General features: G+C 35.7%; 2 protein-coding genes across 8 annotated transcripts in view; one reads left to right on the plus strand and one right to left on the minus strand.

The window, feature by feature from the left end:
- Positions 1-25677, plus strand: part of LOC107981437 (protein unc-13 homolog A) — an 893220-nt gene that overhangs the window by 55998 nt on the left and 811545 nt on the right. For all 7 annotated transcript variants that reach the window (XM_031927059.2, XM_031927063.2, XM_032601854.1 and 4 more), the window contains one exon: positions 16609-16711. In XM_031927059.2, coding sequence (XP_031782919.1) covers positions 16609-16711 — 103 coding nt within the window. The remainder of the gene's footprint in view (positions 1-16608; positions 16712-25677) is intronic.
- LOC116416855 lies at positions 19731-21389 on the minus strand. Its single transcript, XM_031927077.2, has 2 exons — positions 21052-21389; positions 19731-20057 (listed from the first exon to the last, which is right to left on the minus strand). Exons 1-2 carry the CDS (start codon positions 21234-21236, stop codon positions 19889-19891), a joined length of 354 nt encoding a protein of 117 aa, XP_031782937.1. The 5' UTR covers positions 21237-21389; the 3' UTR covers positions 19731-19888.

Raw genomic sequence — 25677 nt, forward strand, 5'->3', positions numbered from 1 at the left:
TTAAGCCTGCGATTTTGCCGTTGTAAGTCCAAGGTTCTTAGATTAGGCAATACCTGTCCGCACCCCCGCCATACATCTAGCCAAAACGGCCAAGGCACCCTTGCAATGGTGCAGGTTGATCTGCGTAAACTCTATGGTGGTGTCTGGTACAGGTCCAGCCCCATTCATATTGTTCACGCTGTTGCGTTACCCCCGATCAGCCATCTTGTTCGAGAGCACCACTACCCGCATCTACCTCTGTTTACCTTATTAAGGCCGGAGTCGACTTTCATAACCTCTACTTTCGTCTGTTTCGGCTCTTCCTCTGTCTTTTTCTTGAACAAGACAACATGTGCCCTGCCGCCTCCACAGAAAGGTCTGAAGTCAAGGGCCTTTAGTGCCTCGACCTTAGTCGTTTCCAGCAGCATCCAAATGGCCGTCTCCTCCTTTTTTTCCCACTGGTGCCCACCGTCACCGTTTTGGTTTCGGCGACTACCCAGGAGTTCGGTGTGAGTGTGGTATTCTGCCTTTCCAAGCGCTTCACCACGATCTCCGGAGTATGCACTCCGGGGGCGTAGATTATCGCTCTGACCAGTTTCTGGAGGTCTCCCATCCCAATATAGCCTTTAGTTGGGTTCCCTCCCCACACGACTATTTAGTAGCGTTACTGAGTAACCACTCCCGGTCCTGTTGGTCCTTACAGTGGAAGATCTGTGCATCTCTTTGAAACCAATTATCCAAGAAACTTGGAAAATAGCCTCCGTCTGGGGCGTCATCAATCTTCCCCTCCAAGGCCTCCAGTACCTTCTTTCCCTGGTCCTCGTCAAGGCGCTCTTCCGGGTACTTGACCGAAACGATGGCCACCTTTAATTCTGTAGCTCTTTGGAGTGTCCTCAACGGACCTCTTTTTGAGCTCCCTCGAGGTGGAGCTGTCGTAGTGTTGTCTTTCAGAATACCGTCCGTGAGGACTTGGTTTGAGCTGGGGAGCTCCTTTGTTGCTGGCACTTTTGCAACCGTTTTCTGTGTTTCATTCTTTTTCATTTTATTTTGTATGTTAAACGGGTGTGTTAGTGTATGTGTGTGGACTAAGCCCCGCCCCGTATCCCGGACCAGTACGCTCCCCAGAAGCCATCCACCGCGGAGAAGCCAACCCTGACACCTGTAAACACAGCAGGGCCCCCCGCCCAACCCAGCATGGCCCTATCAGGTCACCAACCGGCACTGTTAGGTCAGGCGGGATTTTTCTTCAGCTGATAGGGCAGCCAGGTCATGCTGGTTCGACTGACCTGGGTCCCTGTGCTATCCGACGGCCTAGGAGCGCCAGACAACCTAGTTTTCCTATGGTACCCTCAGATCGACACAGTCTGTCCCCCTTGAGTGACCCTCGTGGACATACGTGCCCGGGGACAGCTTTGGGGTCGGCAGTGTGTGAGTGTTGGAGTGTAATATGTGTGTTCATGGGTTATGTTTCCCAACGGGCACTTTTGCCTTTGCCTAGTTGGGGGATTGCTCCTAGTCTCTAGTCGGTCCGCCAGGCAGTTTTCTCTCTCCTCCCTCTGATACGAGGAGGGTTGAGTGAGTCCCGCCCTCAGGCCCGTTGAGACTCCAAAGCAAGGGGGATCCCGCATTCGAGTGAGAGCCCTTTTTACGGGGATCAACATACATTTGAGAACCCGTTTTACAGGGAATCAGACACAGCCAGAAAAACTCACTCTCTCTTGTCGGGTCCGGGTCCGAGATTCGCCGCACAATCGACCAGAGGAAACCCCTCACCAGCCCAACGGGCACACGACATAGTGGCAATCCTTCGAGGGAGATCTATTGTATTATAGATGTAAAATAGCTTGATTGCTGTACAGCTAACGGTTATTTTAATGAATTTTGAATTTTGAATGAAAAAACGGTCGCGCCATGTCTTATCAGGTTAGGTTAATTGATCAGTTAATGCGAGTAAACGTAATTGTTACAAATTTTAATCATGCTTTTGACGCTTCAACTAATTTTTACTTGTTCATAAATTTAGGAAAATAAGTCTATATTTTTTGATAATGATAAAGTGTTTCATAATGAATATTAAAAATAATTGAATGAAAATATGATGTAGAGCAATTTTGATCCAATTTTTTCCATTCAAAATTTGTTGACATTCATTTTTTAGCAATATATACCTTCCGTTATTAATTGTATTCATTGTGCATTTTATTGAATTTATCAAATTTTGGATAGGTGAATTTTTTTCTAGTGTGAAAAGCCCGGGCCGAGACGCTACAATCGTCATAATTTTCAGCCATAAGTCGACACCTTTTTTTCTAATAGGACTACTTTGAGTCCGTCAAACTTTGAGTGGTAGGGTCGAAAAGGAACTAAGGGAGGAAAGGGCTTTCTCTCTCGCACTTACATCTTCCTATTAGAAAAAAAGTGCCCTATGTTCACTTTCCTGGCGCTGTTACGGTATATACACGTACGTACAGAGCAAGGTAACCTTAAATTGCAAAAATTTAATTGGCAAATTCAAGTCTTTTTAGACAATATACTTACTTTATGTATACAGGGTGACCCAATTTAAACGGGCACCGGTGATAACTCGTTAGGGACAGCCCTAATCGAAAAAATTGAACTTGATTTTCAAGATCATATCAGGGTCAACATTAATTTTTTAAATAGAAACCCTATCTTTTTATTGCGGGAATGGAAAGAGCGGGAAATTTTACGTTCAGAGTGATATTTTTTTTTTTTTGGGTAGCGAAGGTCATCTCGAAGTCATGCAGCCAGTTCAACAAGATGCACCTGCATAATTCCTCTGGCAACGCCAGAATCGAAAAAATCGTAGATACAAGTTGTACGATATCGAGGTGTTGCGTAACGGTGACCTCAAAGTTAACCTGCTCTCAAAGGTCATTTCAAGATTAATTTTTTTTTTTTTCATAGAGTACCCATATTTTCGACTCCGGATTCTGAAAGCGCGTAAAAGCAATTAAAGTTTTAGATCGTGGCTATTTGGGTAGCACTGAACTCGAGGGCGAAATTTTGAAAAAGCTACCTGATTCGACAATCAGTAACTACATCCGTTTCGCTGATTTTGAGAATGAAGAAAAATCTAAATTGGAAAAAATTTCCGAGTTTCTAGATAAAGAAGCAACAATGATGCTAAAAGCGGGTGTAGTTACTGATCAATCAAGCGATACTTCTCGCAGGAAATCCGATAATTCGTCGAGAGATTCTCGAGATTCTCGAAGTTCCCATAAGAGTCATCAAGAAAGATCGGTTTATGCCGCGACTCAAAGCACGTCTGTACCGCCGACAAACCAAAACGGTCATCGCTGCGCGCATTGCGGCCATAAAAACCACACTACTGTTGCGTGTCATGATTTTGTGAAAGCCCCGACTTATCAGCGTTGGAAAGTAGCTAAATCGGGCCGACTTTGTTACAATTGTTTAGGAGAAGGACATTCCCGTTTTAAATGTACTGAACCGCCATGTAAACGATGTGGTCCGCGCCATCATGAACTTTTACATTATTCCAATGAAACCGATAAACTAAGGCCAACAAGTCGGGAATTTCCTTCTCAAGCCACTGATAAACACGCAGATGTGTCGGTTTCCACGCAATCAACGGATAGTACAAGCTGACTAGCGTCGCAGACATTTTTGAAAATAATTCCAGTCAAAGTTAATGGAATTTCCAGATCTAAGTTTATATACGCTCTCCTAGATGAAGGATCAACTGCGACGCTAATCAACGCACGAGTAGTAAAAGAAGTTGGAGCGCAAAGTAATAAAATAGATATAGCGATAAAGGGCGTCGGAAGTGAAAACGCGACTATGTTTTCAAGCGAAAAAGTTAACATCGAAATTTTGAGTTCGTTCACAAATTTTTTGCTGTCAAACGTGTTGGTTGTTAATAACCTAGCGCTTCCCGAGCAACGTGTAAATTCTAAATTAGTTGAGCTTTGTGCACTACGAACAGGAATTCATTTAAGCACTTATAATCAAGCTCCCGATTTATTGATTGGTCAAGATCACTGTAGCTTAATAATTTCTCATGAGTTCCGAGAGATTCAAAAAAATGCACTTTACGTATCGAGATGCTTGTTGGGCTGGTCCATTCATGGTAATCTTTATAATGAAAAAGATTCTGTTCATATTAAAGCATTGAATAAAAGTAAGTCGAGTTACGAGAACAATTTCCCTTCCCGGAATAATGAAAGCGAGTTTGATGAAATAGTAAGAGCGTATTTTGACCTCGATTCTTTAGGGATAATAAATAAAACGCGAGTAAACGAGGAAGACAGACGTGTGCTTGAAATTCTCGAAAAGACTAGTCGGTACAAAAATAATCACTGGGAAGTTGGGCTTCTTTGGAAATCCGACGACCGTTCAGTAACTGACGGACGTTCAACAGCACTTCGGCGACTTAAATTATTGGAACGCAGGCTCCACCGTGACAAACAATATGCGAAATTGTACTACTTTGAAATGAATAGGCTTATTGAAAATGGTTATGCAAAAAATGCGAGAATAAACCGACAGGGAAACGAACTTGGTACTTACCTCACTTTGGCGTGACGAATGTTAATAAACCGGGAAAAGTGAGGTTGGTATTCGATGCCGCGGCAGAAGAGTCGTCCGTGAGCTTCAACAAACTTATACTTGCCGGTCCTGACCTTTTGAAGTCGCTTTTAGGCGTATTAATGCGATTCAGGCAATTTCACTACGCGATTAAAGCAGATTTACGGGATATGTTTCTGAAAATTGGTCTACAAGAAGCCGATCACGATGCGCAAAGATTTTTATGGCGAGGCAGCGATAGGACTGTTGAACCCGTCGAATACAAAATGGTTTCCGTATTGTTTGGCGCAAAATCATCTCCATGCACGGCACTATTTATTAAAAACAAGAATGCTTCTCTGTTTTCATCAAAGTATCCTGCAGCTGCAAAGAGTATTATCGAAAACAGCTATATGGATGATTTTTTAGAGAGCTGCGAAACAATAGAGGAAGCCTCTTCGCGAGTTCAACAAGTAATCGAGATAAATAAACACGCAAACTGGGAAATGCACGGTTGGGCGAGCAATGATGCATCTATATTGAGAAATCCAAGCACTTGTAGTAATGACAAACAACCGATAAATTTCGAGACAAAAAACAACATAGAAAAAATCTTAGGTTTAAGGTGGCTTAATTCGTCCGACGAATTAATTTTTAACATAAACAGTGATAAAATCAGCTAAAATTTACGAACAGGGATCAATAAACCAACTAAGCGAGAATTCTTAAAAATCATCATTTCAATTTTTGACCCGCTTGGTTTCTTGACACCTTTTACAGTTGAGTCTAAATTAATAATGCAAGGCGTCTGGAATTCAAAAATAGGATGGGACGAACAGCTACACGACACGGAATTTTCGCAATGGAAACAGTGGCTAAGTAATTTGGAACGAATCAAATCGTGTCGTATTCCGCGGTGCTATTAACTTAGGAACAACCAAGTCAATTCAGCCGAGTTACATACGTTTTGCGATGCCAGTTCTAAAGCGTACGCTGTTGTTGCTTATTGGCGAATTTGTTTGAACGACGGATCGTATCACGTTGCTTTAATCATGGCCAAAAGCCGAGTCGCACCGATGAAAAAAACTACGGTCACTATTCCGCGATTGGAGCTACAAGCGGCAGTACTTGCAGTCAGAGTAGCCAATATTATAGCAAAAGAACACAACTACCAGATCTCGCGAAAAGTATTTTGGTCAGATTCCAAAACCGTATTACACTGGATTAATAAAGAGCCACGTGAATTCAAAATATTTGGCGCGAATCGATTAGCTGAAATCAGCGATAGCTCCTCGGCCTCTGAGTGGCGGTGGATTCCATCGTCCGAGAATCCCGCAGACGATGGAACTAGGATCGTACCAGACGCTTTAAACAAGGATAGTAGATGGTTCCTCGGACCTGCCTTCTTAAAAAAATCCGAAGAAAGCTGGCCTGTCGAACAAACAACTGACATCAACAAGGGCGATTTAGAATATCGCGAGAAAACGATTTTTTGCGCTTTCACAATCACGAAACAAGTATATAAACTTTTTAATTTTCCACAATATTTATCACGTTTCTCTTCGTAGTTGCGACTTATTTACCCGATTATCAGATTTTACGAAGCCATTAATAAAATGAGAAGGAAGAATATTGATTTGGTTGAAATTCGTGAGAAAAACGGGTAGTTTGGAAGTTTAATCCACCGATGGCATCACATATGGGAGGCGCTTGGGAACGATTAATCCGATCAGTCAAAACCTCTTTAAATGTTATTTTTAGGGACCAAGCATATTGCGAAGAGCTTTTGCAAACAATTTTAATTGAAATTGAGCATTGTATTAATTCGAGACCATTAACGCATGTATCAGTCGATCCGCGAGATCACGAAGCACTAACACCTAATCATTTTTTGATTGGAGCATCCCCAGGCGAAGTTAGACTAGGTAGATGCGATAAGCAGGTAGAGTGCTCGCGATAACAGTGGGAAATAGCGCAGTATATGGCGGATAGATTTTGGAAAAGATGGATGCAGGAATATCTTCCGACACTGATACCGAGGAAAAAATGGCAAGTAAGTGAATCGCCTTTAATTGTTGGAGATTTGGTATTAGTTCTGAATAATAATTTACCTCGGATTCAGTGGAAGAAAGGCGTAATTACGCGGGTATTTCCTGGATCAGACGGCCAAGTACGCGTTGCTGAAGTACGGACTTCGAGCGGTACATTGCTAAGACCAAGTAGAAAGTTAGTTCGATTTACAGTAGTGCAAAACCCCTGAGTTTTGCACGGGGGGGGGGGGGGGAGAATGTTACCGTTTCAATTTAATAATTTGTAATCGCTCAAATGTTAATAATTCTTTTATTTATAAAATTGGAAATAAGAAACGAAACAAGTTTTCCGACGACCGGTGATAGTCGATACTGTGTCGTAGGCCGCGTGCGCGACGTTCGTAAAGGATCGTCCGGGGCAGCTTTCCTCCTTCGACGATTTTGACATGATATCATGCAAATAAGTAAATCGGTAAATGAAGGAGGGTACGGGGTGAAATGCGCAGAGGCTTTCACGGACGATTGGCCATAGGAAAACTTGTGCTTAAGAGAAACGTTCGAAAAGAAGTAGGTTGTCTAGCGATGAAACAACAATTATGTTTTTTGACAATTGAGCGAGCAGGCGATGGAAAATTGGACAGATGTTGGCAAGCGATCGAATAGTTCGGACGTTTGGTCTGTCAATAAAGTTTGTCTTTTCTAATTCAGTGTCTCTGTGTCTTCTTTCTTCGTGCGCACAGCTGATAGCGATCAAGATCAGCTACAGATGTTTATATAATAATTATTTTAGTGCAGTTGAATTGTAATTTTTTCACTAATTTTAATCGATTTTAAAACCTCTAATCATTACTGTATCGTCTATCAATCCTAATACTAGTTTTATGAATAGCTTTGAATATATTTTAATCGACTTTAATAACCAAAACAATTACTATTTTTGTTATATCATTTAAATGTTATTTTATTAATCTATTATAATTGATTTGAAAATCACTATTTATCACTAAATAGTTTATCGATCCCAATACTAGTTTTATGAATAGCTCTGAATATAGTTTAATAGACTTTAATAACTAAAACGAATACTATTCTTGCAATATCATTTAATTGTTATTTGATCAGTATATATAAATCTGTTCGAAAGGTACTTTATTACGAATAATAAAAATAATAATCATTTTTCTAGTATGATTTGTTCGTGATTTTATCAATAAAAAAAAAATTCATATCAATTTAAATCGATTAACACCATGATATACACATCAGTAAAAACGATTGCATAGTTGAATACAGTACTATTGAATAATATCAAATGTTATTTTAGATATAAAAAATCATTAAATCCGTTTTTCTAGTGAGCACAGATACATTGGTTCCGATTTCAATAAGCATTGAATCGATTAAGTGAATATCCTAATACTTATATGTATTCTAATTCGGTTTAATCGATATTATTTTATCGTTTTAAATCGATTTAAATGCTATCAATATATTACACACGCAGTAGCCTGAGTAGAATCGCTTTCAAATATAAAACGCAGGATTAAGATATAGACTCGGATTAGATTCATTTTTGTTCATCGATTTCAATCGCATATTTTTAGCAGGGAATTAAGGGGCTTTATCGTTTTATTACATTAATATTGTTGTTTAAACGTTTAGATTATTCTAATTATGTCTACATAATTCATACTTTTCATATAGTTTATTATTCAACCGTTTTCAACCGCCGGTAATGCTGAAATTGAAATTTTTCACGATTTCAATAATGCAGCGATTCAAGTACGTAAAATGTTTATAACTGTTATTAAATTTAAAAAATCATTTTTTTACGGTAACTTTTATTTTTTTAGTACCTAATTAGTTGCCCGATATTCAAAATTTAATTACAGCAATTTATTTTTTTCATTTTTAAACTATACTGTGCCTTGTTTATTATACCTGTTTTATACGTATACTATACGTATAGTATACGTATAGTATACTTCCCTACTGAAAAAAATCAGATGACAATCAACTGATAATCAGCTGATAATCATGCCAAAACGTCAGCTGCTTATCAGGTGATTTCGGCTCAGTATTTTTAATAAAGCTGATAGTTATAAATATGCGTTTATGTGAGATATAATGTTGATTATAATCAGGTGATAATCAGGTGATAATCATTCAAAATTTGTAACCTTTAATATATTTATTATAAGTTGTTTAAAATAAATAAAATTTATAAATTTCATATAATGAGGGCCAGTAATGGTGTTACCATCAGGATGATAACACGAAAACTCTAGCTGTGAGCTCCAAAATTTTTATTTTTTAACAATTAAAAAAAAAATTGTTTAAATTAAATTATTGAATAATTACCTGATAATCAGCTGACGTTTTGGAATGATTATCAGCTGATTATCAGTTGATTGTCATCTGATTTTTTCAGTAGGGTTACGCAAGGTGGATTAGCATCCCTGGTATGTACCTTAAATTTGTTCTAAGAATAAAATACATGATGATGGGGTTTGGGTATAGTGCACACTGAAATGTTGATTACGGGAATATCGATATCTCTGGTGTATGGTATCCAGGTGCATAAGGTCGCCGATGACAGGATTTTGTTGATGCGCTCCATAGCTTTTAATATCTAAAATCAGTTTTTATATTTAGACAATGAAAGCTATGGAATGTACTACCTCGATCGCGTCATTGTTGACCGCACGTGGATAGTAAACATAACTGATGTGAACATTTTTGCACAAAGAAGTACGCTACGCACTGCCTGACTTTATTATCGGTCACCCTAGACCGCATTCATGGCCGTTTACACGTGCCGATTGCAAGCATTGACACGTGGATACAAAAATCTACTGCGCGCAATATATCGTCGCTCCCTACGAAGAGTAGCACTGTTCAAATTTCTCGCCATAAGTAGCACAAGTCATTTGACGCATGCTAGACTATCACGACTCAAATATTCCCGCGAAGACTAGAACAACTCACGCATTTACCGCAAAAACTAGCACAACTCAAACTTTAAACAATCATTTTCTATAAAAATTTCCCGATTTTTGTAAAACTGTCCTAATGAACATTTTTAAATATTCACAATTTAAACTTTTTACCGTATTTAAATTGTTTTCCCAGATACAATAATTTTTTACAAACATTTTTTTTTAATTGTTAAATTTTTTAAGAAATTTCCGAAACTTTTTAAAACTTTGAGGTTTGTCTGTCTTAGTCCAAGGTTTTCTTGAACTTAACCAACCCGATAATCGAATAAAAATTTTAAATATTCACATTTTAAGTAATATTAGTCACGAGTTGTGCTTGTCTTCGCGGGAAATACGTGAGTTGTGCTAGTTTTTGTTGGAAAATTTCAACTGTGCTAGTCTTCGTAAGGAGCGACGATATATCGACAGCCTCGTCATCGAAGACCCTTGGCACCAAGACATCGAGCGTGACCGGCTAACCCGAAACGATATTTGCATGTATGCACAAAAAGTCACGAAATCCACTTCCTAGGCCCCGTTAGCAGTGACCCCGAATACTCAGAAAGTTTGTGCAGCGACAGTGCGGCAGATGTTCAAAAACATAACCTTAAATTCAAGCAGACAATGTAAACACATTTACTCTGCGCAGCTTATTCCCACGCTGTGGGAAAGCGATACCCAACTGTATTATTCATAGAAATCTGTGAGAAAGCGATACCCAACGACTGTATTACACATAATAGCTTGTGCGGCCAACTTCATGGTCCTACCACTTGAATTTGAACACCAATTGAATTTTTTTTTTAAATATTTCTTTATAAGTTTATTTGAAACTCATCAAAAGGTTATGAAATTTGTTCAAAAAAACACTTTTTGCAAGGTAAAATGTTGACAACTATAAGTTTTGTACCCATCCTTACCATTCTGTATCTTAGTATTATAATTATGATTTCTCCTCTAAAAAGTTATGCAATACTTAAAGAAATTGTCTAATGTTTATAGCTTACAAAAGTTTTTCTGTATTTTTATCAATAAACGCTAATAAATGTAGTGAAATCAGTTTTAAAAATGTCAAGTGTTAAAAATTAGCACACTGACAAATCATTACTTACTCCAAGAAGAATCAATCTCACTATAACTTCAAGGTGAAAATCTGCTTTTTGTTTTATGATTCTCTCACATCTTATCTAAATGTTCGAAATCATCTTGTTAAAAAAAATGAGCAAAATCATAAATATAAAAAAATCAAGTAAATTTCTCCTAAGTAAATAGAAGAATCATTTAAACACAAAGCGGATTTTCATCTTATACAAAAAATAAGATGGTAGTACTTTTTAAAATTATTCTTTTAATGTGTGTAATTTATATTAAATTAATGATAAGCTATGGATGTATTAAAGATAAAGCATCCTTGTTAATTATTTTTACAGTTATTTATAAATTAAAAATTGAAATTGGGGTTGGCGAGTGGAGCGAGCAGGGGGAAACCCCCCTAGTGTGTGTGTTCAGATAAATAGAGTATACAGGGTAAAAAACCAAAATTTTGAACCTTAATTTGTTCGAAACTAACTCGTTTTGTAAAGAGCCCGAAAAAAGGGACCATAGTGCTGTATAATGCTAACTAAATCCAAAATTTGAACTTGATTATTGCCTTTTTACTCCAGTTATCGCGTTTCATAGAGAAACGACTTTTTTAGTTTTTGGTGTTTTTTTGACGGGTTTGCCTCATAAAATGACTCAAAATTAAAGTGATGTACAGTTCTAATGATCTTCAATAAACATTTAAATTTTTAGAAAGGCTCGATATTTAGATTTCGAGTGAAAACGATTTCAATAAATTGCGCTTTACGTATAATAAAAAAGAGGTAATTTTATTCACTTTAAGGTACATATGAAGCGATTTACTTTAATTAATTTTTTTGATAACATTATCAGAAAAAAATTAACTCTTAAAACTAAAAAATTGTTAAAAAAAAAGTTAAATCATGTAAAAACGGATTTTTTTCCCTACTATGTTAAAGCAAAAACAAAGAGAATGAGATTTGGTGGTTTAAAATCCACTAAGAGGAAGATGAGATACAGGCGTTTACATACGCACACATACATTCATACGGACATTTTCCAAAAACACTATTTTTCGACTTAAAATAATTCAAAGGACACTTCCAACGTGTTTTCAGACAAACTTCAAAAATCACTATCACAAAGCTTCCTAGGAACGAAGCAATCGAATCCTTTTGTATTCCTAGATAATCAAAAGTATCCATTGTATCAATTGAAGTTTTACCGCTCAAACTTGTACCTGTAAATTGTATAGCTAGTTGTTTTGGTAGTAGAGCCATCTTCAGTTGTAGTTATTGCTACTTGGCTGCATAATTCTTGCTTGTTTCTGATTTAAAGATTTAGGTTGTTCTTGTAATGGCTGTTTCGTTGTGTTAGCTGTGGAATGGTTATGTGTCTCGATTGTAGATTCCTGTTAACGATACGCTTGATAAACCGTTGGTAAGGTAGGTAGGCTCACTGGATAATTAGTAGACTTTATGTGTATGCTAATTTTTTTCTTAAGGATGTTGCATTCGATAGGAATATGGTTAATGTCAAACTTCATCTTATATTTACTGTTTGAATATTCACAATTTAGACACTTAATGATAATATTTGTGCAGGTACTAGTCTTGTGCTGTTCTGCGCAATTAAGGCTTACGGAACTATTATTGTTACATGTATTACCGTTATGCCCAAATCTTCCACAATTATAAAATGGTTTTATGTTTATTGAATCATATACTTTGCTGTTCTGGTATTCAGAAAAGATCTTGTTTTTGTTCTCCTTGAAAAATTTGCGAAGATTGGCTGGAACCTCCATTAATACTATAGTTAAGCTACTGAAATTAGTTTATTATAAATTCCAAGTCCGATATGATTGAAAATATACTAAGTCTTTGCATGATCAAAAATATTCTAAGTTTTTGACTAACCGAAAATATTATAAGTCCCGACAGAAGTTACACGTAAAAAGTTAAAGTCCGACGCCACGTATTGGTCCGGATTCTGGCAGAGCTTCCGCGTTGCGATAATTTTTTTAAGAGAGACTGCTTGTTCGGCCTTTGTGCTCTGGGCCCGTTCGATAGCACCCTCACCTTTCCTTATATGGTGTTCTCTTATCTCTCTCTAGCTTCGTCTCTTGCTTGCTCTAGGCACCCTCACAGTCACTCTTAATCTAGATGTTATCTCTCTCTCTCTAGATACGTGCAGGCGAACCATGACCTACTCTTGTTCGCAAGCCTTTTGTCGTGTACGAGCCATGGGTATGTGTTTATGTGTGTGTAATAGCGTCCAGACTTGATTGTTCTCAGATTTAAAATTAAGTTTTACATTACCGCGTTTCATAATCTTTAATGATTTTATTTATTTCTATTCGGATTTCTGTTGCATTTTTGTTTATATTTTTGATCACTTTGTCATTTCTCGTTTCTATCTTATTCAATTAATTATCAAATGACGCGGTAGCACCACGAAGGCGAGTTTGAGAAGCAGACGAAACTTTGGCGCCCGCGACACTATTTACTTCTATATTGGTATCCGAGATTTTACTTTTAAGAGAAACGATACTTTCCATAATTGTTTCTAAGTGATTTTTATATATCACATTCATGTGCTAATCAGTGATTTGTAATAGAAGTTGTCAAAAAAAAAGAAGAAAAACGCTGTCATTTATATAATATAAACAATCTTGTATATGATTTTCTCAAATCATTATCGTTTTCTCCAGTCTGAAAGGACGGTAAAGTTAGCTGTGCATCAAAAATGATAGGGAATTGCTTTCCCACCTTTTTTACATCTCCTCACATTCCTTATACCATTGCGGGGTTACATATAAAAAAATATTACTGTCGCGTCCTATTAAATTAAAAGTTTATATTATAGGCATAAAAAACATTCAAGGGCGGTATCTAGGTGTACAAGGTAGCCGATGACAATGTCTAGGTGGTGCGCTCCGTGGTTTTTGGTGTCTAGGTAAATAAATCATACGAGGACGGCGTCTAGGTGTACAGGGTGGCCGATGACAAGGTCTGGGTAGTTCGCACCGTGTTTTTTGGTGTCTAGGTGTAGAAATAATTGGAGAGTGTTGTATATCAGAACAATCAGTGATTTCATTTTAGTGATAAAAATGTTACAAAAAAAGCTGTGGTCGAAAGGTGCTAAAAATGCTTATATTTTATTTTTACGTCCCCGAATATGAAATACTCACCATAAGTACAATGAAACGGGCATGGCGACTTATATAATAATTATCTTGAGAGTTGTTCCTCGCTTCATTACGATTAAATATAATAAACTCGACTTTGTTTGATTGATCTCAGTTCTTTTCTATCTATAATTTCGTTTTTTTTATCTGCAAACTCGCCTAACCTTTTACTTTTTTAAAAGTTAGAGATTAAATATTTTATGATAATTTTATGATAATTGAACTTATTAATTTCTTAATTGTAAAAATATTAAAATGGGAAAGAAGTGAACATTTTACACATCAGAAGAGTCTAACCTCTTTGGATACGTATTAGATACCCACTCTGCTACTATCCGAAGATCAAAATCGATTTCAAAAACCGTAATCATTTTTGATAGTCGTTTAACGTAATTTTGGCTTTATTAGGTATTAGAATGTATTGTATCAGTTCAGCATACAAATATATTATAAAATATTATTTTGTATTACAATAACGATTAAAATGGTATAAAAAAACGATTAATATATTATCATTAAATGTTTTAAAAATTCGTTATATATATTAGTCTTTTTTATCGTTTTTGATGCTAATTACTGTATTTATAAATCTCATCGCTTTTAATCTCTTATAATAATATTTAATATACATGTATCATTTATCTTTTTTTATATTGAGGAGTTTTTTATTATATTTTACGGAACACTTTATAAATACACACTCGTACTGACTAATCTTACACGCACTGTTACATTAATGCATGTATTACGCGCATTTTATAATGATTATGTAATTAATTAATTATGTAATAACTTGAATGGTCTTATATATTAACCATCACAGATTCTTACCACTTGCGAGTAATAAAATCCGGACGCCACATGGCGACAAGTCATTATTAATCGTTTCTTAGTATAATTAAATCGTTTTGCATAATCGCAATGGATCTTTATTTTTAGTATAAAATTTTATCGTATCTAAACGTTTTAATCTGTTGCAATGCTCTTTATATTGTCTGAAATTCGCTGGATAATGATGTAGTGTTATCTTTTTTAATCTAGATTAGTTTAATGGTTCTTAACATATAATATTAGTAGAAGATTTTAATACTTTTTAATTGTTTATCGTTCAATACAATAAAAATGTTGTGGATCTGATAAATGTGAAAAACTTCGAGTAATTGTGTTGGAATGTAAAGTAATGTGGAAATTAAAAATTTTACATTTAAATTAGGAGCATCACTAACATGAAACCTGTCATAATTTTTACAAATTTTTATGATTTTTCAAAATGCTTCACATTTTTACAAATTTATATTGGCAACTCAGAAAAGCGTTCTTTTTATAGTAATATTTGTGCACAGTATTTCATGTTTTCTCTCAATCAGGCATATAATATCTTTGCTCCCTACGAAGACTAGCACGTTTCGCGTCTTTGCCGCAAAGACTAGCACGTTTCCGGTCCTTACCGCGAAGACTAGCACATTTTACGAAAACACTAGTGGTTCCGGGCTTTATGCTTAAACAATAGATGATATTTACGAACTCCAAAGTGGTACATAGTAATAAATTATAAAAAGTGTATAAGAAAGACCATTTTTGTCGCCTATGAAATGGATCGAAAATAGAGTTTTTTAAGTCGTCCACTACAGGTGTAAATAATAATATTTATATGGAAATTATCCAAAAATTTATAAATTTCGCCCCCGTGGGGGCGAAAACGACCATTTTCGCTCTACTTGTTTTTTGACACTTGGAAAACTCTAATTTCGGTCCTCTTTATAGGCGCCGAAATGGTCTCTTCGATGTTATGAAAAAATGATTTCAATGATTTGCATTAAATACGATCAAAAAAGATAGAATTATGTATTATATGCGATTTTAATACTGTATATTAAAAACGATTAAAATGATTTTAATTATATGCTATTAGAAACAATGTCATTTAGCTCATCATTAATTTCGATCAACTAACAAACAATCAAATATAATTTAAATTTATTACTTTTAGTTATAATATAGTCTTTAAAAAACGATACGATTGCTTTGGATTAAAGCTGACATTGCCGCATTATTTTCAGCGATTTCAAGGACATTAAAATAGATTAAAATAAATTAAATGGAATTGTTAGTGATAATGTGGACCGAAAACGATTAAAATTAATGCTAAAAATAAGCATTAATTGCTATACGATTAAAATGTATTAAAATTGATTTTTCTACAATGATCACGAGGATTAGAAGTATTAAGAACGATTAAAATGTGATTGAAATTAACCAAATTTTATCGCTTTTAATCTTCAGCTATTCTTCAGAATCTTCAGCAGGGCATGCTAGAACACAGCGAAGCATTCGGAACTGACATTATACAGATTAAGAAAGGCATTATACACAATAACTTGTCTTACATAGATAGTTGTGAAGTCATACACCAAAATTATTAGACTCGTTTTGCAGCTGTAGGTCAAGATTACTGATTTTTTCATAACCAAAAATCGAAATCTGTTTTTGAAGAAAAGCTAGCCTAGATAGTTAGTTTTCAAAGGTGTGATCTGATTTAACAGATTTTCCAAAGAGCCCCCTGTGTTAATTGGTTTATGAAAGCGTTTCTAAACTGAATGTTTTCTAAAGAAAATTTTGAGATAGATGATTTTAATCAAATCTATGATATGTATCATTTTTTAAATGAATCCCCTAAATAGATCCCAATTTCTCTAGCCACCATTACACCTACAAACTTTTATGCTTACTTTCCTCAGGCTAGAAACACTCACGTGGCTCTAATAAAGTTCATTATATAATAAAAATGATAATAACAATTGTTCATGGACAATTTTTTTTTCAGCTCAGCAATTTAATACTTATGTTACTTTAAAGTTACAAAACGTGAAGTCAACAACTGTGACTGTGAAAGGAGCTAATCCTTGTTGGGAGCAAGATTTTCTATTGTAAGTTATTACTTTTGCTTTACGTATAATGATGATGATTAACTGCGACTGTTACATAATTACTAGTTTATTGCAACACTACTATAATTCAAATCTCAACTCCTATAAGTATTATAAAAGTGGCGCTTTAAGAAGAAGTTGTAGTCTCACATGGTTTTTTATGGAAAATTTTGTTAATTTCGCATGGTTTCTCTGGTGACAAAAATAACGTAACTTATTACATGATTTAGATATCTGATCTGATTTCTTATGTGACCATTAGGTATAATTTCTTAGGTGAGAAAAAACTCATAAAATTAAAGAATTTGTAACCAATCATCTTATTTTTTTAAACAATTTAAAAACATGTATTAATCAATAATCTTATTTAATTTTTATAAAAAAGAAACGCTGCTAATTTATTGGCACGTAGCTTCCTCCAACTACATTTATAAGACCAACTAAATTAATAAATAAAATATTGTTTCCGTATACAGTATATTTATGCTTTTTAAATGTTCACGAATAAATTTTTTCTTAAATGCAAGCAAAACCGCGCTTGAAGGTATGGTTTGATTTAAATAATGATATCCCAAAGAGTGAGTAAGACAAATCGGTTTTACCATTTTAGCTCTTTATTTAAGAACCGATCAACGAAATCGTCTATAATTTCAACAGCAGATAGCTTTTTTAATGGCCAAGAACTAAATAAAATTTAGAAGTATTTGACTACATTATTTTAGAGATATAAGGAATCAAAAAAATTTTCAACAAAAATCCAAACCTTCATATCTTAAGAACCATAGGTGTAGAATAGATAAGTAAGGGAGTAGGGTTAAGATGGCGCCACTTTATACAGAGCTCCAGTTCGCAGGCGAAATTCTCCGAACTGTATACAGTTAAGAGAGGGGAGAAGAAGCGAGCGTGTTCGGGTTTGTTTGAGGAACAAACGCGCGCGAGTTAGTTGGTTCCCAGCACACGACGAAATACGAAGCCAGCTCCTGAATCGAGACGCATTCCAAGCACGAGTACGGGTCCGAGGTGACAAGACATTCATCACGCACGAACTCATTAGTATCTAAAGGTACGTCGTAGACATTCGCGGTGGTATTTTAGATTCACATATTCGATTCGTTAAGTTAAACGACAGAACTCCACAAGTTCTTTAACTAAACAATTTCTATCGTAAACAAAGACAGGATTCCACATATCCTCGGCCGTGAGTTCCTGACGTGGGTTGAAACCCCGATCAGTGATTAATTAATATTATTAAATTGTTTCAAGGTTATGTATATGCGATCTAATTTAGTAATAACCTAATTACGACTACTCTTTTCTGTATTTTCTTCGATGTAGGGATATTGTGCTTTTCAAAAAAAAGAATCATTTTAGACTTTGTAGTAAATAATAATGGTATTTTAAAAATGCAATTCATAAAGATGTTTTCTCCTTTATATTTTTTCTGTTCTTAAAGTTTACTGCTTTTCCTAGACAATCATCGATTCTTGATGGTAAAAAATCGATCAAGAATCCTTGTCCTCAAGCTCGAAATTAATTCAAGTTGAATTTCCTAGGTGTTTACTCTCATCAACTATTTTGATCATCAAAGGCCTGGGGACGCGTCAAAACATTGGTGCCTCCTGTGGGGTTCATGTCCTCATCTCATCGTTCATCCATCTATCAATTTCCGAGTCAGCGACGGATTCGAGTCCATTCCTGCAACGAAACAAAGCATCCCGTCGCACAGTGGTCTCAAAATCAAAAAAATGGGACAAATTCAGTCTTAGATCGAGTATTCAGTAAAATTCATTTTAATAAATTGAAAACATATCTTGATGTACCTAGGAATGAAATAGGATGCCGCTTTTTTATTATAAACCCGCGTATAAGGTTAAAAAATCGATAAAGTTAATCAAAAATGTAATTATTATTTCCGCAATTTATAAAATGATTGAAAACAAAAACTAACTCTCCAAAGAAGTGCAGATATATGTTTTCGATGTATTTTTTGACGCTGAACCCGAATCCGAATTTGATGTCGGAAATACAGTAAATAAAAAAAACAGCCCCTAAAATACGGCAAAAACCGCCCTGATTTCATGTAATATCGACTTATTTTCGAGAGGCGAGTAAAGATACGTGTTGTGTCGAGACCCGAGGAGAAGAGTTCCGCCATGAAGACGGCGTCGAGCGAACTCCGCGAGGTCGACGTAGAGCTCGTGGCGCCATCTCCCGTGCTCGAGTTGAGTAAGCGACTTCGCGACTTGCTGCGCTGGCCGACAGCGCCGCCGGCCTCGTGTCGCGCGTGGTCGGACGAGCGCCGAGTTCAGTTCTCGATAAGATGCCAAGCCGTTGACAGCTCACGTTGTCTAGCTAAGCGACGAATCGATTTCGACCTCACGAATTTGCTCGTACGAAAACGTCCGCCGAAGTGTTGTGGTGCTGGTGCTTCCGCTGATCTCTCTTTATCTCTCTCTCTCTCTCTCTCTCTCTCTCTCTCTCTCTCTCTCTCTCTCTCTCTGGATATCTTGGTGTTGGTGTCTCTCATTCTCTCTCTCTCTTTCTCTCTTTCGCTCTATCTCAGCTTGCACGCCATGCTTGACTCGCGACCGGTTCCGCGAACGTGGTTACGCGCGCGTCGAATCGTGCAAGTCGGTAGAACTGCGCCGCTGACACGAAGTGAAAACTTTCTTTGAGGGTGATCGAGTACACGATACACACACACACTCACAGTCCACACTTCTTTGTTCCGCAGCTTGTAATATCTTCGAGAGGGGTTTTATGCCGGACGGCTTTCCCCTCTCATTCTGAGCGTATTAAATCACTCTCATTTTCGCTAAAATCGACTTCTTTATTTTTCTCCCATACCTCTTCCTATTTGAATAACAAAACACGAACAAGCGGGAATCCACGCCTAAGGGGCTTCCCGCGCGACAATTCAATACGGGTTTTCGATGTACTTTTCGACGCTGAATTCGAAAATGCAATAAATTCACAATCAGCCCATCAAATAGAAAGCATACTGCTAAATTATTTAATATTTGTTTCAGTATGCAGTATTTATTATAATTTTTGTTATCACGAATCAATTAAATTAATTTTATGCAGTGATCATTAAATTTTAGGGAATTTGTTGATTTTACAAAAGATTTAGATCATTTTTTTATAACATTTAATAGATAACCAATATATACATTTTTAACATGATTCATTCTCTGATTCCTCATCTTCGCTATCGTACACCAATAAACTTTTCACTTCAGCAGATAATTTTTGATGATTTTTTTTTGGTAGTTTTCGACTTAGCGAAATCAGCGGATCGGAACTCAATAACAGTCTTTTAAATGTATCCATGTTCGTTTCCGTTCTGTAAATATTCATACATTAGTAAATGTATTTTGTTATTTGATTAGGTGTTATGTTGAGGGCAATTATACTCTATTATACCATCATAAAAATTATTTTTGTCACTATGATACTACAAGTAAAATAATCTATTTTTATAGAAATTACTACATATTTGACTATGTAAGCTAAAAATTTATTTTAAAAATATCATTGTTTATATTCTACTCTTATCTTATTTAAAACAATCAGATTTTGACGAGTGTATACACTTACGAAAATTGTAGAATTACTATTCTAGATGTTAATTATGAAAAAGACCTATTCTTAAACTTTCTTTTTCACTAGCTATATGACAAATTTGTTTAATATAGTATTATTAGGTTATAAAATTACTAAACTTTATGTTATTTTTACTCGTTTGCCCTGGTAGAAATCGACTTCATTTAAAAGCTAGTAAATACTATATATGGGAAGAAATAGGCGAAAAATGGACCATTTTTCTCCCCGTGATAAATCGCTTTTTCAAACCTTTCTTAAGCATTTCCAAGCTTGTAAACATAGATTGGATTGGCTAAAGCAAAATATAAATGATAGCTAGTTAATGGCTGTAAATGCGCTATGAAAATGTACTTGGCCGAAAAGGTGAAAAAATGAGAAATCATGAATATGTCTGGAAGTTGTACGTATACGTCTTTAATTGACTGTAAGTTGTATAAACAGTTTAATAACCGATCGAAATTTGTATATCTCTTTGTATTTAGTATACAATGCAAGAGTTACATCAATATCATGGTTTTGAGGTTATGTTCATTCCATAAAATACTAAAAAAATGTGAGAAAAAGCGTTTTATCGCAAACTAGTTTCGGGGTACTTTTCATAGCCATTTATTAGTTTCCTGGCCATTTTAACTATTTGAATTTCTACCAGGGGTGAGAGTATGCATTATAACTTGTATCAGGGTAATGATTTCACAAACTTTTATTTGGGGCGTTTATAAATTTTACTTTAGTACCTTGATGTTTTTCTACTATGGTTCTCTCGATAACGTTTAATGTCTTTGTTTTTGCATTCCTGAGCCTCTTCGGAAAACATGCCAATAAGAAGAACTACTGCTTGTACAATTAAATGACCATGTATCAATATGGTATGTATCGAAGGAGGCATGTAATACCAAGGATACAATTCTACGTATCGCATTGCCGTTAGTTTGCAGTAATCTTTAAAGGCATTAACGTCGATTTTTTTTTGAGACGACAAAACTCCAAGAAGAGTTTGAAATTTGCGCAACAAGATTTCATCAAAACCTAAAAAAATAATATTACATTTTTAATTTATTGTAAGCAAGATTAATGCGCGCTCCGTGCGCTCTGATTATATTTAACATTTTTATAGGTTAGAAACAAACTATCACGCGCGTTCCGCCATATATCTCGTAATTTTATTGGCCAATCGACAACCAATCAGAGAATGAATATAATGATGATTTCTCTCTTTTTTAGAGTAGGATGTTAATAGTATATTTCGATACAAACGTGAAAAAGTTGATTCTACGAGAACGTGAGGTTTGCTGCTCGAGTGAAGCAATATTGATGATCACATAAGTGTAGAATCAACATTGGCACGCATGTAAAGCGTTATTAATGTTATTTAATTACTTTAACCTAAAAATCGGAACATTGACATAATTTTTTGTCTCTCGCAGCACAAACCATTTTTTGAATTAATTTAAATATTAATTTGCTTCTCTTATTTTTCTCTTATCTATATTATTTCCCAGAGAAGGACGGCCACGTTTTATGACTAAAAAAATATTTATAAATTACTTTATCAAAACTACATTTTCAAAAATTAGCTTTATAATCGCGCTAATAAAAATTGTTATAAATTTTTGAAAAATACGAATCTTTTTTTTTTAACCACGAACGACTATTCAATTGAAAGTATTTTCATATTTTCTTTCATATAATATCATCATATAATCATAATACAAAGTTTAAAAAATTAACTAAAGCAATCCATATTGAAGTCGTGTGCGACCTTTCTACTGAAGGGTTTCTCGCAGCTTTGCGTCGATTCATTGGACGTAGAGGTATACCTTCGGATGTTTATTCAGATAACGGAACAAATTTTGTTGGCGCGGATAATCAATTACGCGAATTGTATAATTTACACTCTACTGCAGAGTTCCAGGTTGCGATTGATGGTTTCGCTCAGCACCGTGATATAACATGGCATTTTAATCCGCCATTGTCACCACATTTCGGAGGGATTTGGGAGGCGGACGTCAAATCGTGTAAAGATCATTTGCGTCGAGTAGCAGCGACAAAGACTCTTACATTTGAAGAATTTAATACACTTGTGATCGAAATCGAAGCTGTACTCAACTCTCGTCCAATTGGACTCTTGTCCACGGACCCAAACGATCCAGCCTCGTTAACTCCAGCTCACTTCTTGATAGGTCGACCTCTCACGATGCTTCCGGAACTTGATATTTCTCGTATCCCAGACAACCGACTTTCTATCTGGCAGTTCATTTGTAAAGCTAGACAAGATTTTTGGAAACGATGGCATATCGACTATTTATCTGAATTACAAAAACGCCAGAAATGGTTCGAGGGAAAGGGTGAGATCACACCGGGTTCGATAGTCATTATAATTGATAAAAATCAGCAGTGTAATCAATGGCCATTAGGTAAAGTACTCGAAATATATCCGGGTAAAGACGGAATAATACGAGTAGCTAAAATCCGCACAAAAACCGGCGAATACATTAGAAACGTTATCTTATTATGTCCACTACCTCATGTAAATGATTATTTGAACGATGTTTCCTCCGAAAAAAGGTAAATCGTAATTTTGTAGTATTGCGTTATTATTTGTATGCGTTCAAGCTGTAATATTTTATAAGAAACATTTGTAATAGTGTTAGTTGCTCACCACCCTCGCATCGGTGGGAGGATGTAGAATGGATAAGTAAGAGAGTAGGGTTAAGATGCGGCCACTTTATACAGAGCTCCAGTTCGCAGGCGAAATTCTCCGAACTGTATACAGTTAAGAGAGGGGAGAAGAAGCGGGCGTGCTCGGGTTTTTTTGAGGAGCGAACGCGCGCGAGTTAGTTAGTTCCCGGCACGCGACGAAATACGAAGCCAGCTCCTGAATCGAGACGCATTCCAAGCACGAGTACGGGTCCGAGGCGACAAGACATTCATCACGCACGAACTCATTAGTATCTAAAGGTACGTCGTAGACATTCGCGGTGGTATTTTAGATTCACATATTCGATTCGTTAAGTTAAACGACAGAACTCCACAAGTTCTTTAACTAAACAATTTCTATCGTAAACAAAGACAGGATTCCACATATCCTCGGCCGTGAGTTCCTGACGTGGGTTGAAACCCCGATCAGTGATTAATTAATATTATTAAATTGTTTCAAGGTTATGTATATGCGATCTAATTTAGTAATAACCTAATTACGACTACTCTTTTCTGTATTTTCTTCGATGTAGGGATATTGTGCTTTTCAAAAAAAAGAATCATTTTAGACTTTGTAGTAAATAATAATTGTATTTTAAAAATGCAATTCATAAAGATGTTTTCTCCTTTATATTTTTTCTGTTCTTAAAGTTTACTGCTTTTCCTAGACAATCATCGATTCTTGATGGTAAAAAATCAATCAAGAATCCTTGTCCTCAAGCTCGAAATTAATTCAAGTTGAATTTCCTAGGTGTTTACTCTCATCAATTATTTTGATCATCAAAGACCTGGGGACGCGACAAAACGATAGGGGTATAAAGGTGCGCAATAAACTTAGCCAAAACACATAAAATATCTATCTTTCGCCAAAATCTCGAGTGCAATAAGGCCTTTTTACGTCCGTAATCAAGGCACAAAAAACTCATTTTTTTCAGTTTTCGATTTATCACTGAAGAAATAAGTAGTCAAATCATTTGAAATTTTAACGGGATATAGTTTGACATGTGACCCATTAACATGATTTTTTTCTTAAGGTTATGATGTTCAGTTTCAGAGATATACATTTAAAAAAATCACCTTTTTCAGTTTATCTGCCGAACAGTGCGGTCGATCGCGAGAACCAAACGAGGAAAAGTAGGTAATTTTATTCTCTTTCAAATGTATTATAGCTGAATTGTTTGTAACGATGGGATGATTGAAAAAAGCGCAAAATAGTGTTTTTCAAAAATCAAACTATTGCTTTGCGATGCAAGGCACGCAAAATGCTTCGCGTTTTGCGTATACGGCTCGACCGCTGACGCTCGCGCTTCGGGCTCGCACCGTACTGCTTTTGTTTCTAAAAAGGCGCTTCTAGAATTGTTGTTTGTCAAAAAGTCTTTGAAAAAAATGTTCGCCACAATAAAAAGTTGTATTTTGAAAATGTCTACAACTTTTATATTTAATATTTTCATGTAACGTAAATCCACAAAGTTTTATGTTAAATAATTGGTTTTTAAGCTGTACAAAATCGATTTTTGGCTGTAAATACGAATTATAAGCATTTTCATGATTGTTAATTGCAGAAAGTTGTAATTTTCAAAGATCTACAACTTATCTACATAACTTTTTTTTGTAGAATGCTTAGAATTCGAATTCGAGCCAAAAAACAATTTTTAGCGATTTTTGGAGGTGGCCGCATTCTGCGTATATGTGCGGGATTAAACTGAAAATAAGACCATAAGATTCTGGTGGTGAGGGAAGTTTGTACACAAATTTTTAGCCCGATCGACTAAAGTCTCTCACAGATAATCGTGTAACACAAAAATTTTTATTAAAAAATATACGCAAAAATCGAACAAATTGTGCCCGCATTTCAAGAAAACGTAGACGATCGGGATAAAAAAAATTAGTTTTTGCCTAAAAATGGCCATAAAAAGAAAAATAGTTGAGAAAATGAAAAATAACTGTTTTTCCCAAATTCAGAACCCAAAAATAGATATGCATGTCAAATTGTATTGATATTGACGGAGTGATTCCCGAAATATTACGGTATACATACACACACATCTATACGGACATTTTATAAAAACACGTATTCTAACTCCAAACACTTTGAAACGTGTTTCTAACGTGTTTTAAGGGGATGTCGGAGCCAGAATGTCGGCAATGTAGGTACCTAACCTACCGAAAAACATATTTATTGCAATAAATAAATAATAAAGCACGTATGGCCCAAAAACGTTGTGTTCCGCAGTACCTATCATGATTATCAACAATATGAAGCCATCAAACTCACATTTACTAGTGTATTTTTTACAAACAATGAAAACTACGACGCAAGGTGGTGCGATGCCGTGGCATGGCATACGGATATCAGAATCACTCAATACAGAAGAATAAAGCACTGCACATCACAAACTTTTATGTTCCACGGTGCCTATCACTTTTAGAAACATGTGTAGGCCTAAATTAACACTGATAAATAAACAATAACGGCAAACAATGATAACTACGGCACGAGGTTTGATGACAAGAACGACGCCATGTCCGCCATGAAAGTAACTGGTAGCAGTACGTGGCTGTAGATGGCGCTTGCAATGTTTTCCCGTGCCAAAATATATAGTTATTATCTCTACACATAAATAAAATATTTATTCATAATTATAATATTAAAGTCATACCCT

This window comes from Nasonia vitripennis (genome assembly GCF_009193385.2).
Source record: "Nasonia vitripennis strain AsymCx chromosome 3 unlocalized genomic scaffold, Nvit_psr_1.1 chr3_random0009, whole genome shotgun sequence".
Lineage (NCBI taxonomy): Eukaryota > Metazoa > Arthropoda > Insecta > Hymenoptera > Pteromalidae > Nasonia > Nasonia vitripennis.